This window comes from Lissotriton vulgaris, chromosome 2_1, assembly GCF_964263255.1.
Source record: "Lissotriton vulgaris chromosome 2_1, aLisVul1.2, whole genome shotgun sequence".
Classification (NCBI taxonomy): Eukaryota; Metazoa; Chordata; class Amphibia; order Caudata; family Salamandridae; genus Lissotriton; species Lissotriton vulgaris.
In genome coordinates, this window is record NC_141687.1 from 168,227,605 (window position 1) to 168,240,354 (window position 12,750).

Consider the following 12,750-nt stretch of genomic DNA (forward strand, 5'->3'; position numbering starts at 1 on the left):
GGAAAGCGGCTTTTTTGGTAGCGATTACGTCAGCCCGTAGGGTGAGCGAAATTCAGGCCCTCTGTACTAAAGAACCGTATACAGTGTTTCATTTAAACAGAGTGGTGCTCAGAACGCACCCTTCTTTCCTGCCGAAAGTGGTGTCAGATTTTCATGTAAATCAGTCTATCTCTTTACCCATTTTCTTTCCTAATCCCTCTACTCCAGCTGAGAGGGCGTTACACTCTTTGGACCTGAAACGGGTTTTAAAGTTCTATCTGGACAGGTCCAAGTCTATTCGACATTCTGATCAATTGTTTATTAACTACGGATCGATCAGAACTGGTCATGCAGCGTCGAAAACGTTCCATTTCCAGGTGGATCGTTTCGTGTATCAAACTTGCTTACCAATTGGCGCAGAAACCTCTGGGGGGTACTCCTAAAGCGCATTCCACTAGAGGTAGAGCGGCCCCGGCGGCTTACCTGCATGATGTGCCCATGTCTGAGATTTGTAAAGCGGCGACCTGGAGGTCTGTCCATACATTTACCAGACATTACTGTCTAGATTCAGACACGAGAGCAGATACCCAGGTGGGCCAGGCCTCCCTGAGGAATCTGTTTAACAGCTGAGTAATTGGCTGTTATGATTTGGTTGGGTCATGTACTTCTCATTTACCTGTAGGTGGTTGATGGGCTTGCTATTCTATTCAGTGCTTATGACTATTTATGAGGATCCCCTGGAAGAGAAGGATAAGTTACTTACCTGTAATCCTAGTTCTCTTCCAGGGGTATCCTCATCAAAGTCATAAGCAACCCACCCGCCTCCCCAGGTAAATGAGATTTGGTACTATTTCAATCTTGTGGTTGAGCCCTGTCTTCAGGGTTATGCAAAGAACAACTGACCTAACTGTCACCCCTGAGGCATGATGGGAAGCCTGGGGTCATGGCTGCCTTAAAGGCACGGTGCCAGTTTTTGTTGAAAATGGTTTCATTTTCTATGTTATTGGTTTTGCAATGCAGCCTGAGGGCTAACAATGTCTATTTACAAGCAATTTTCAGGATTTATGAGTAGTCTACTCATTAAAACACAAAGTTCAAAGGTTAATTGACATAATGTGTTTTGTTTCCTTTTGCTTCCTAACTAATTGCAGTGCATGTATATGTGTTTACATTGTTTTAGCCTCAGTTATGGAGCTGCATTGGTGTGAGAAAAATAATATATGTACATACATATATGTGGAGCGAGATATATGTGTCTTTGACATATATATTTTTATATTGTTTCCGGGGTCCCGCACATGGGCGGGAATATTCAGTGCTTATGACTTTGATGAGGATACCCCTGGAAGAGAACTAGGATTACAGGTAAGTAACTTATCCATATCCACAAACACCTCCTTTACAAGAAAAGAGTGGAAGCCATGGCAGGGGAACATCAAGGAGGCCACTTTATTTCAGAAAGTTACACATGGCAGGCAGATGCATTTCGGCTTGTTGCGCCTTCTTCAGTGCCCGGTAAGTGTAGCAGGAGGCATGGCCATATCACACCCCCTCCAAGTGGAAACACCGCTCTAACTGCTGTCCATTATGTGGTGACGGACTGCAGGTCCCAGAATGCACTGTTCCGGTGCTAGGCGATGCTGGGGCAGGCGAGTCACAGAGATGGGCATGACCACTGTCCTGTTGTGTTCTGCTGAGCCGAAGTCCCTCCTATAGTCCCCAAACTGCACCAACCTTTAGTCCGAGAGTCAAATTAGGCGAGGGCTTTGTGACAATGCAACTAGCCCGGTGTGAGGCAGGATAGCCTCAACATCGCTTCATTCTCCCCGGAGTGTAGAGGTGGGCTCTGGTCGATCCGATACCTTGGAAATAAATCACACGAGCAGCCGCCCCGCACCAATGAACACCAGAGCCAGACTTGCGATGCAGGGGCTTCCAAAGGCGTGTCACTGGCCAACACGCTGAAATATCCACAAACACCTCCTTTACAAGAAAAGAGTGGAAGCCACGACAGGGGAACATCAAGGAGGCCACTTTATTTCAGAAAGTTACACATGGCAGGCAGATGCAAATTGACCAGCAGCTTTTTCTATTTAAAAAAGAAGTGACATTTTTCTAAACACTTTATCCTATCAGTATGTTTTAAATGAAACCACCATAGGTGGAGAGCAGCTCCTTTATATGGAGAACCCTACAACATTACAGACCCTCTGGCTTAGTCAGTCTCTAGCTTGGTGTGGATAGCACAGTGCTAATCCTAGGCTTACAAAATATGCCGGAGAAAAACAGACATTTGAGGTGGGTAGGTTAAGTGTTGGTGGTGTTGTAAGGTACTCCATATAAAGAAACTGCTCTCCAGCTAAACTTGGGAACTGCCATAAGTTCCAAGTTTCCTTTTTTGCATATTTTAAGTGGCACTTGAAGCCTGAGAGGATACTGTTATGTATTACACACACACACACACATATATACATATATATACACACACACACACACACACACACACACACACCTCTATAAATATATATATATATATATACACACACACACACATTATATATATATATATATATATATATATATATATATATATATATATATATATATATATATATATATATACACACACACACACACACATTATATATATATATATATATATTTGTTTTTGCAAAGTGCTTTGGAAACCAGAGCATTGGCAAGACAATTCAGTGCTTACGACTTTTGATGGGGATCCCCTGGAAAAGAATGTATGTTATCTAAAGTCACACTGTGACCTGAACCTTGCAGCACTACTAGGTGTCTTTCTAATGGGGTCTTTCAGAAGACTGAATTCCAGGTTCAATTCCTTGTCGAGAATCTAGTCTTAACATACTGGCTTCTGCTAACTCTGGTGTGCAATTAGGACGTTACCTGTATCCTTCCTACACTGACATGTTGATTCCTTGAATTAAAAAAAGAATGTAAAAGCATGTAGATCTGTATAATGTTATGTTATGTTATTCAGAATTTGTTAAGCGCACGGGCACCCAGAGGTTTCATGGCGCTAGTGGTGAGGAGAGATGACAAACAGTTACCTAACCGGACGCTTGCTTGAATAACCAGGTCTTCAGTGCGCTCTTGAATTCCATATGATTAGTGCATCTCTGGAGTGACAGGGGAAAGAGTTCCAGACCTTTGGAGCCAAATGAGCAAATCGACATCCGCCAAGACGTTTCCTTTTGAAGGAGGGTAGAGCGAGGAGGGACAGAGCGGAGATTGCGGGTCGGCTCATGTTTGGTTATAAGGTTGTTAATAAACTTAGGGCTTTTTCCCGTGGAGACCCTTGAAGGCCACGCAGCCTGCCTTGAATGTTACCCGTTGGGCTATGGGTAGCCAGTGAAGAGTGGCCAGCAGTGGTTTCGCCAAACTCCTGCCGTTGCTTTTGAAGATTAGTCTGGCCGCTTGATTTTGCACGATTTGCAGACGTTTAGACAGAACCAGGGGAGGTCTAAATAGATGGAATTAGAGAAATCTAATCGGGAGAGGACCAAGGCGATAACCACTTGAATGAAGGCAGGGTGCGCGAGTAGATGAGTAATTTTCTTAATCTCACGTAGCTGGAAAAAGCTAGACGAGATCACCGCTCCCACCTGACTTTTCAGAGAGAGATCGGAGTTGATGGTGATCCAGAGGCTTTTCACCGAGCGAGAGAGGGAGACGGAGGAGATCCCGTTGATGACGGCCAGAAATGAGGGCCCCAGCTGATTGAACTTTTACCCGGGAGTACCAGCTCGGTCTTTCCGGGGTTGAGTTTTAGGTGGTTCAGCTCAATCCACCCTTGAATGTGCAGCATGGTATCCTGAAATTCCTCGATGGAGTCTGTTGAGTCTAGTGGGAAAATTAGCTGCAGGTCGTCCGCATAGTTGTAGATTGTAACCTTCCTGTTTTGTAAAGAGTGTAATAGGGGTTTAAGGTACAAATTAAACAGGAGGGGGGACAATGATGAGCCTTGCGGGACGCCGCAGGTAGTGGACAATTTGGGCGCTGTGAAGTTCTTGAGCTTGACTGCCTGGGATCGGTCGCTCAGGAAGGACTTCACCCAGCCGAGGGACGCGCCTCGTAGGCCGGCTTGTTCGACACGGTGTAATAAGATGGTGTGGTCACCGTGTCGAATGCTGCCGACATGTCCAGGAGCACCAAGGCCTGATGTATGCCCCTATCGGCATTAAATCCTCATTGTGTCCAGGACAGCGAGGATCACTGCCTCAGTAGAGTGCGCCTGGCGGAAGCCAGCTTGGTTGGGCTCCAGGTAGTCAGATGTTTCTATGAGGTTAGAGATACAGCTAGCCACATGGGCTTCTAGAATCTTTGCACCAAAAGGGAGGAGGGATATGGGCCGGTAGTTCGACAGATTAGATGAATCGGCGCCTGGTTTTTTAATTAATGGGACCAACGTAATGCATTAATGGAGTATTATCCATATTTTCAAGCAAACCTCAAAGCATTTCAAAGGGCTTTCAAAGCATACAGCGTTATCCAAGTACATATTTCACACACTCCCTAAATAAATCCCACATAAAACATCAAACCTTGTTTTTAGTCATAGCTTTTATTTTTGTACTGTTTTAGTTTTATCTCACAACAATATTGAACTGATTTCCATTTGTGTTACTGGTCAGCACATCTTGTCGGTTCCATTGCGGTCACCACTATTTGGATGTGCTTGCAGCTGTTCTAGTTACCACAAAAGATCAGCAATAGGGTCCTTCTAGATTTTTTCAACCAAGCACAATGCACCTCACAACTTCCAGAATCTGGCAACACCCTTGCAAATACGTGCCTACAGATTGAGGATATAGGTTTGCTTGCTGTATATACTGTTCTAATATTGAGATCTGAGGAATGTAGCGAGTGAGGGGTTAATTAACAATATGGATAGAAGAAAGAATTTGCGGTTAAGTGAGGAAACATGGAACAGAAAAGTGAGGGAAAATGAGCAGAGACTAGCCGGCTGAACTGAGAGAAGTAAAAGACCAAACTCTTGAAATGGTGAAACGCAGAAATTATGCTTGGGCAAAAGTATTGTAATGACTGTGGTAAACATACGAGGGAACTTGAGAATACAGGAGTTCAGTCAGAATTAGTGGAATGTCTTGTGCACATACAATCCAGAAATAGGGAGCAGGAGGGAATAAAGTGACAGGAATGAGGCCCTACACAGACTGAATCTGAGGAAAAGAAAAAATGTATTACCATAAAGAGGGAACAGTGATGAGGGAGCAAGGGGGAGTAGAATATTTATAAATTGAAGGTATGTAAATGTATGAAGGGGAACAAGTACAGGAAATAACTGGAAAGAATACTGAGCTTCTAGTAAAGGAGAGAGCACAAAAAGTAAACAGAAAAACAAAAAAAATCAAAGAATAGTAACCAAGGAAAACTGCAAAAAGGGTTAGTAAAGAGTATATAAAGCAGAGTGGGAAAGCAGCCCAGTAGCAATGAACCAAAACATGTTGCGATCATTGGTGCTAGTGAAATTTTTTTTATTACAGAGGACTCTTCAATTATGTTGGCATTTTGGTATCAATGCGTCATCCCTTTTCTTGGATTACACTGGTAAGTGCACGAAAATATATAGCAGCATTGTTTTCTAAACCCCTTGAAACACCTACAGCCAAGACATTACACCCCAGGACAACACAACAAAAGCTCTTCCACCTTGGAAGTATCACATCTTAATGGTAGAGAGCTATATGAAAACCAAGGAGTAGAATCGGGGATAGTTGTTGTATATACATGCTGAGAGGTGGATAGTCGAGCAATGACGTACCTCGTCTGATCTGTAGACCACCAAGGATCCCATTGTGAGCCAGCATGGAGTGTCAGGCAGTTGAGAAGAGAACCGAAAAAGCAAGTGATATACAGAAATTAATGTTGTACCTTTCACAGTGACTTAGCTTCGCCCTTTATTAGCTGCACTCAACTGACACCTCCACAAGTTTAGCCTTAAGCTTAAAAACCTAGTTGCCTTTCGTCAGCTCTGGTCACACCAGTCTAATGTGTAAAGTGAGCGTGCATTGCAAAGTAAATGAGAAGATAAGGAACCGTCGGTTTATGGAATGGCACATCTGCAATGAAAAAAAAATGTAATCCCTGGTTGGGACAGAGCAAACACATAGCGGCACTCCACATAGCCTCGCCATCAGCTACAGGCATTGAGAACTGTCAGAATTTGGAAATATAAGGTCACAAGATGGACTGCGCAAAAACAGTGTTACTATGTCCAGGGCCAAGAATGACAAAACCAACATATCCTCCTTTCATGTGCAACTTTCTGTTAAGGAGGGCACGGTAAGGCCCTTCATCCATTTTCCCTTCTGCAGCAAAATAGGCAGTTTTGCACATTATAAAACGAACAGTATAGCCTTTTAATTTCGCCCCAAATCTTCAGAATAGATTTTCCTAGTGCAGTCATGCCACAGCTGAAGAACTCTCTAGAGCAGGAAGATGCGGACGTATGAGGTCACCTCCTCTCGATAACTCCAGGTTAGGGTACCACAACTTGCCACCAACCAACAGTGCATTTCATATCACTGTGGAAGTGATGAGAGCCCAAGATCTTTCAACTATATCAGAGGTGGAACATCTGCTTCAAGCAACCTTTTCGTCTCACTGCAAGGGACAAGGATGGGCTTTGAGAGGTTAGGCCATGAACATCAAGCTCAGGTCACTACTTCTTGAATTTCAGCTCGATGCTGTAGCAATGGGCTTCTTCAGCTGTTGACTCATAAGTTCTCTAGCTCGCGAAACCTGAATCTGATCATAGCAAGAATTGCAGACGAGAACAGGATCGTACAGCTGCTGATCAGGGATTGAAAGCTTCAGATGGCAACAACTGGCACAGAATACATTTCCACAGTTCCTGTCGCCAAAGAAAAGGAAAGGGAAGGGAAATTAAAAGCAAGATAAGTAACGTGCACCAAAAATAATCAAGACATACAGTTTTCTAGCCCAAAAGCAAAACAAGGTATTTCATGGGTAAGAAACGCAATTTTTTTTTTTTACATTATATAACTGAATCATTTGCAGAATTTGTATTTCGGTTTAGTGCAGTGCTGATTTTCTCCTCTAAACAATTTACAAGGAGGCCTTACACCTAATACCACATTAGTTATGTAAATGGGAACAGATTATGTGTGGTGCATCTATCACGAGAAAAAAAAAACCTAATTTCTCAATAGTGAATACATTCACAAACAATTACAAAAGGATGATCAGCACACACTTATTTATCTAATACATTTACTGAGATTATTATTCTAATGAAGCAAAGTACAAGAAATTTCATGGAGATATATTCCAAATTGTTTTGATAATTCATTATTTTTTTCCTTCTTCACAGTGTAGCCAACGCGTTTTGTCCCTTCACTGGATTTCTTCAGTGCTCAGTCACGTAATGCTTTTTTACAGTGGCACATAGCTTTCAAAGTTTAAAAACATAAAATTCGTGTTCTGGTCTAGTACAAACCTTCTAAATCAAGCTATATATTTTTTCAGTTATTCGGGCCAATGTCTGCCACCGCACCAAAGAAATGCAGTCATGGCAACCGTCCACCCCCCTCCGAGTGGTCTCTGGAAAGGATATTAAACCCAATATATCTCCATGAAATGACCTTCTGTTTGTTTCCTTCTCATGAAAGAATCTATACAGGGTCATCGGACTCTGCACATGTTGTCTGATTTTCTTGCTACAATTCTGTATGGCAATTGTTTTCCCTTTCTTTGTTTGGTCTTGCTTTGTTTTTGAAAATCTAATAAAAATTATTTTGAACAAAAAAAAACATACTCTCTGCACAGACACCTTCAAAAAGCATGGTGCCAACAGCATGCTTGAAAAGCATCCATGCCAATGCACCTCTGACTAGACTCTATACTTTACCGGTCCTATAAAGTTCAAGCATGACCAGCAACTCCTGTTATCCGAAAATATCTTTAAAACATTGATGTTTTCAGCTAGCTGAGTTTCCAGCTAGTTGAGGCAGTGAAAAGGAAAATGCTACTTACCAGTATGCATCTATTCTTGGCATGTAGGGCTGCAGAACCACACACTATTACATTAGATCACCATCTGGTGGTGGGCCCGGATGATTACACTTTGTTGTTGTCTTGGAAGAGTCTTTGTCTGTTGGATGACTCCTCCCTTAGACAGTAGTGCGCATGGGCATCGACTCCATCTTCAGATTGTTTTCGCCATTGGGCAAATGATGGAGTTGTATGAGTACATATAGAGATGGCCATGCATTGTGTATCTAAATAAGATAATACTGGAACAGACACCGGTAGCCGGGGAGGCCGGTGGGCTTGTGTGGTTCTGCAGCCCTACATGCCAAGAACAGATACATACTGGTAAGTAGCATTTTCCGTTCGAGGCATATGGGCTGCAGACCACACACTATTGCATAGATTGCACAGCAGTTTCTCCCTTTACGGCAAACACCCGTGTCTGTTGCCGTAGTTTGAAACAATGTTTTAAGTACAGCCTGGCCCACACTTGCTTGTTGTTTTGCCTGCACATTTACACCGTAGTGTTTTGTAAATGTGTGCGGAGTAGACCATGTAGCTACTTTACATATATCATCTAATGGTATGTTCCCTAGGAATGCCATAAATGCCCCTAATTTACAGGTAGAATGAGCCCTAGGGGGAATGGATAGAATGCGTTTTGCTTTTTGATAACAAATCTGAATGCACTTAACAATCCACCTTGGAATGCCCGATTTTGAAATTAGATTTCCCTTATGTGGAGGAGAAAAAGACAAACAATTGTTTAGTTTTACGAAAAGGTTTTGTCCTATCAATGTAGTAGAGAAGCGCTCTCTTCACATCTAATGTATGTCGAGCTCTTTCTGCCACTGTTTGTGGTTGGGGAAAAAATACTGGCAACTCAATAGATTGTTTGAAGTGGAAAGGTGAAATGACCTTTGGCAGAAACTTTGGATATGTTTTAAGAACCACTTTATTATGATGAAGTTATAAAAATGGTTCTTGAATTGTTAATGCTTGTAACTCACTCTTCTAAGTGAAGTCACGGCTACTAAAAAAACAACTTTCCATGTAAGGAATTGTAATTCACACTTCTGTAAAGGTTCGAAAGGAGGACCCATAAATCTTGGGAGAACAACATTTAAGTTCCACACTGGAGAGGGTGGTATTCTAGGAGGAATTATTCTTTTAAGTCCCTCGATAAACGCTTTGATTGCCGGTACTCTAAACAATGACAAATGTTGTCTGTTTTGAAGATATGCTGCTATAGCAGCAAGATGTAACCTGATTGAGGAATACGCTAAGTTAGATCTTTGGAGATGCAACAAATAGCATATAATGTTTTGTATGGAAACATCTAAGGAATTGATGTTATTTGTACAATATACAACAAACCTTTTCCACTTTGCTGCATAACATGCTCTAGTGGTTGGGCGTCTTGCTTCTTTTATGACCTTTATACAATCAGGTGGTAAATTTAGATATCCAAATTCTAAGGCCTCAGGAGCTAGATTGAGCTGCATTGGGTTTGGATGCACAATCTCTCCATGGTTCTGTGTTAATAGATGTGGAGAGAGTTTTAGTTTGCGATGTGGTACTACTGACATCTCTAGTAGTGTGGTATACCAAGGTTGTCTTGCCCACGTTGGTGCTATGAGAATCAGTGTGAGAGAATGTTGATGTAGCTTGCGAACCACTAATGGAATCGGTGGGAGAGGTGGAAAAGCGTACGCAAATTTGTTTACCAGTTCATCCATGCCGCATTGCCTTTGGATAATGGGTGTGAGTATCTGGGCGGCGAAGCTTGGGCATTTGGAGTTGTGGTTTGTAGCCAACATATCTATCTCTGGTTGACCCCACTCTTGAAAAAATGGCTGTAGAACTTGATGAAGTTCCCATTCGTGTATCTGTTGTCTCTGATGACTTAACAGATCTGCAACTTGATTGTGAACTCCTGGTAGATGTTCTGCCATAGAAAAATGTTTTGAGGAATGGCCCATCTCCATATGCTCTGTGGCAGCCGGGAGAGCTGTAGGGAGTGTGTTCCTCCTTTTTTTTAATGTAATACATTGCTGTCATATTGTCCGTCCGGACTAGTACAGTTTTGTTTGACAGGTAATGTTGAAACTATTTTAGAGCTAGAAAAATTGCTAGTAACTCCAGATGATTTATGTGGAGTCGTTTTTGTTGCATTGTCCATGTACCCTGTACTGTTAGATTTTGTAAATGCGCTCCCCATCCTGTGAGAGATGCGTCTGTGGTTAGTATTATCTGTGGAACAGGTTCTATAAACGGCCGGCCCTTGGAAAGGTTTGTGGTGTTCCACCATTGCAGAGAGCGATATGTCCGGTCGTCTACAACCACCAGATCTGTTATTTGTTGCTGAGCCTGATTCCACTGACTTGCCAAGCACTCTTGAATGGGGTGCATTTGTAGTCTTGCATACAGCACTGTGAAAATGCAAGATGCCATCATTCCTATTAGTTGCATAAACACTCGAGCTGGTAGTGAGTGTTGTGGCTAGAATCTTTTGATACGATCCTGCATAGTTTGCATTCTTGCTGGGTTGGGGTACGCTATTGCTTTGGAGGTATCTATTGTAGCACCCAGATACTGCTGAGACAGGGATGGTTGGAGATGGGATTTCTTTTGATTTACTGTGAATCCCAGTTTGTGTAGCAGACATATTGTTTGATGCGTGTGCTGTACACAATGGTTGTATGACTTAGATTTTATTAACCAATCGTCCAGACATGAATATTGTCCCTTTCTAAGTGTGCTGCTACTACTCTACTGCTAGACACTTTGTGAACACTCGAGGTGCTGTAGTTACTCCGAATGGGAGTACCTTGAATTGGTAGTGTTGACCTTCTAGAATGAACCTTAGGTACTTTCTATGCGATTGGTGTATGGGATTGTGGAAGTAGGCGTCCTTGAGATCTAATGTGGCATGGAAGTCTCCCTTCTTTAGCAACGGTAGAACCTGTTGTAGTGTGACCATATGAAAGTGGTCTGATTGTATGTACAGGTTTAGGGGCCTTAGATCTAAAATAGGTCTGAGTGACCCGTCCTTTATGGGCATGAGAAAGTATAGCGAATAAACTCCTGTGTTTTGATGTTCTTTTGGGACTGGTTCTATTGCGTTCTTTTTCAGTAGAGATTCCACCTCTTGTCTTAGCAGGTGTTCCTGTGACATAGGACGCTGTCTGGGTGGCATTGTTGGAGGAGTGGAAGTGAGCTCCAGACAATAACCTGACAATTATTTGTCTTACCCACCTGTCTGTGGTGATGGAGTTCCAGACAGTTAGGAACTGTTGTAATCTCCCCCCCGATAAGAGTGGAATGGTCTGGGGGGGAGGGAGGGAAGTCACTGTTTGGGAGTAGAGGTGTTGCAATTGTTTCCACTACCTCTACCCTTGTTGTTGTTTCCTCTATAACCTCCTCTATAATATCCCTTTATTAGGCGAGGTTTGGTTGGGGTCTTTAAAAGTGGTCACCGGGGGGCGTGCCCCCCACCAAGCGAACATACTCGGGCGCCCGGCCTCGCCTCACTTCCTGGACGCACAGTGGGGTACTCAGCAGTGTTGGGGACGGGTGCCACAGCGTAGCCTTTTGTTTCTTCGAATATTGTATGTAAAATATCGCTTTGTGGAACTCAATAAAAATATATTTGATCAAAAAAAAAAAGAAGAGGAGGTATTGTCAGTTTGGAAACACTTAGAGGCGCCACTGTATGAGGAGCGACGAAAGGAAGGTCTATGGGCTTGTATTTGTGTTTGTAAAGCTCCCATGGATTTTGATGTGTCTGTATCTTTTTAATCTTTTTTAGTGCAGAATCAACTGATGGACCGAAAAGATGTTCTTGGTCAAATGTCTGGTTTAAGACACTGGCTTGTACTTCTGGTTTAAACCCTGAGATGCGTAACCATGCATGTCTATGCAACAATACCCCTGTGTTTATTGCTCTAGAAGCTGTGTCTACTGTGTCTAGTGCACATCTTTTAGAGGTATTTGTAATAACTTTGCCTTCCTGTATTAGGTCAGAAGCCCTGGTCTTGTATTGCTCTGGCAAGTGTTGCATGAGTGACTCCAACTCATCATAATGAGCTCTATTATATCTTGCTAACACAGCTTGAGTGTTAGCAATCCTCCAGACATTAGCAGCTTGTGAAATGGTGCATTTTTACAAAGCATCTAAAAGCTTAGACTCTTTGTCAGGAGGTGGAGCATCTCCGGTTGTCTGCGAATTAGCTCTTTTTCTCGCATTTGACACTACTAGTGAGTCCAATGGCAAATGTCCTTTAATGTATGCTGGATCAGTTGGAGCTGCCTTGTACTTTTTTTCTAGTCTCGAGTTAATTACCCTTGCTCTGACTGGGTCATAAATATTTTGGGTGCATGTCTTACCACTCCACTAAGTATTGGAAGTGTGGTTGTGGTCTTATGTGATGACATTAAAGTGTCCATTAGGAAATCTTCTTCCATTGTATCTGTGTGTAGGTCCACCCATGGAAAGTGGCTGCTCTATGAATGAGCTGCGTAAACCCAAGGGTCATCTGGGGGAGATGGTCTAGATGGGTATACATTATCTTGAGGTAGGTCTGGAGCATCTGGTGCATTATAATCTTCCCATGGGTCCCCTGATGGCACAGGAATATCATCTAGGTCATTAATGTCTTCTATGTGATGTTCACTCTCTATGTCCTGTGAGTAACTATCCCCATCATCCTCATCTTGTGGTATAAG

General features: G+C 42.7%; 1 protein-coding gene across 1 annotated transcript in view; it reads right to left on the reverse strand.

Moving 5' to 3' along the window:
* Positions 1-4,551: 4,551 nt before the first annotated feature.
* Positions 4,552-12,750, reverse strand: part of MTMR4 (myotubularin related protein 4) — a 192,846-nt gene continuing 184,647 nt past the window's right edge. Inside the window, exon 9 of the mRNA XM_086954029.1 lies at positions 4,552-6,883. Coding sequence (XP_086810155.1) covers positions 6,706-6,883 — 178 coding nt within the window. The 3' untranslated portion in view covers positions 4,552-6,705. The remainder of the gene's footprint in view (positions 6,884-12,750) is intronic.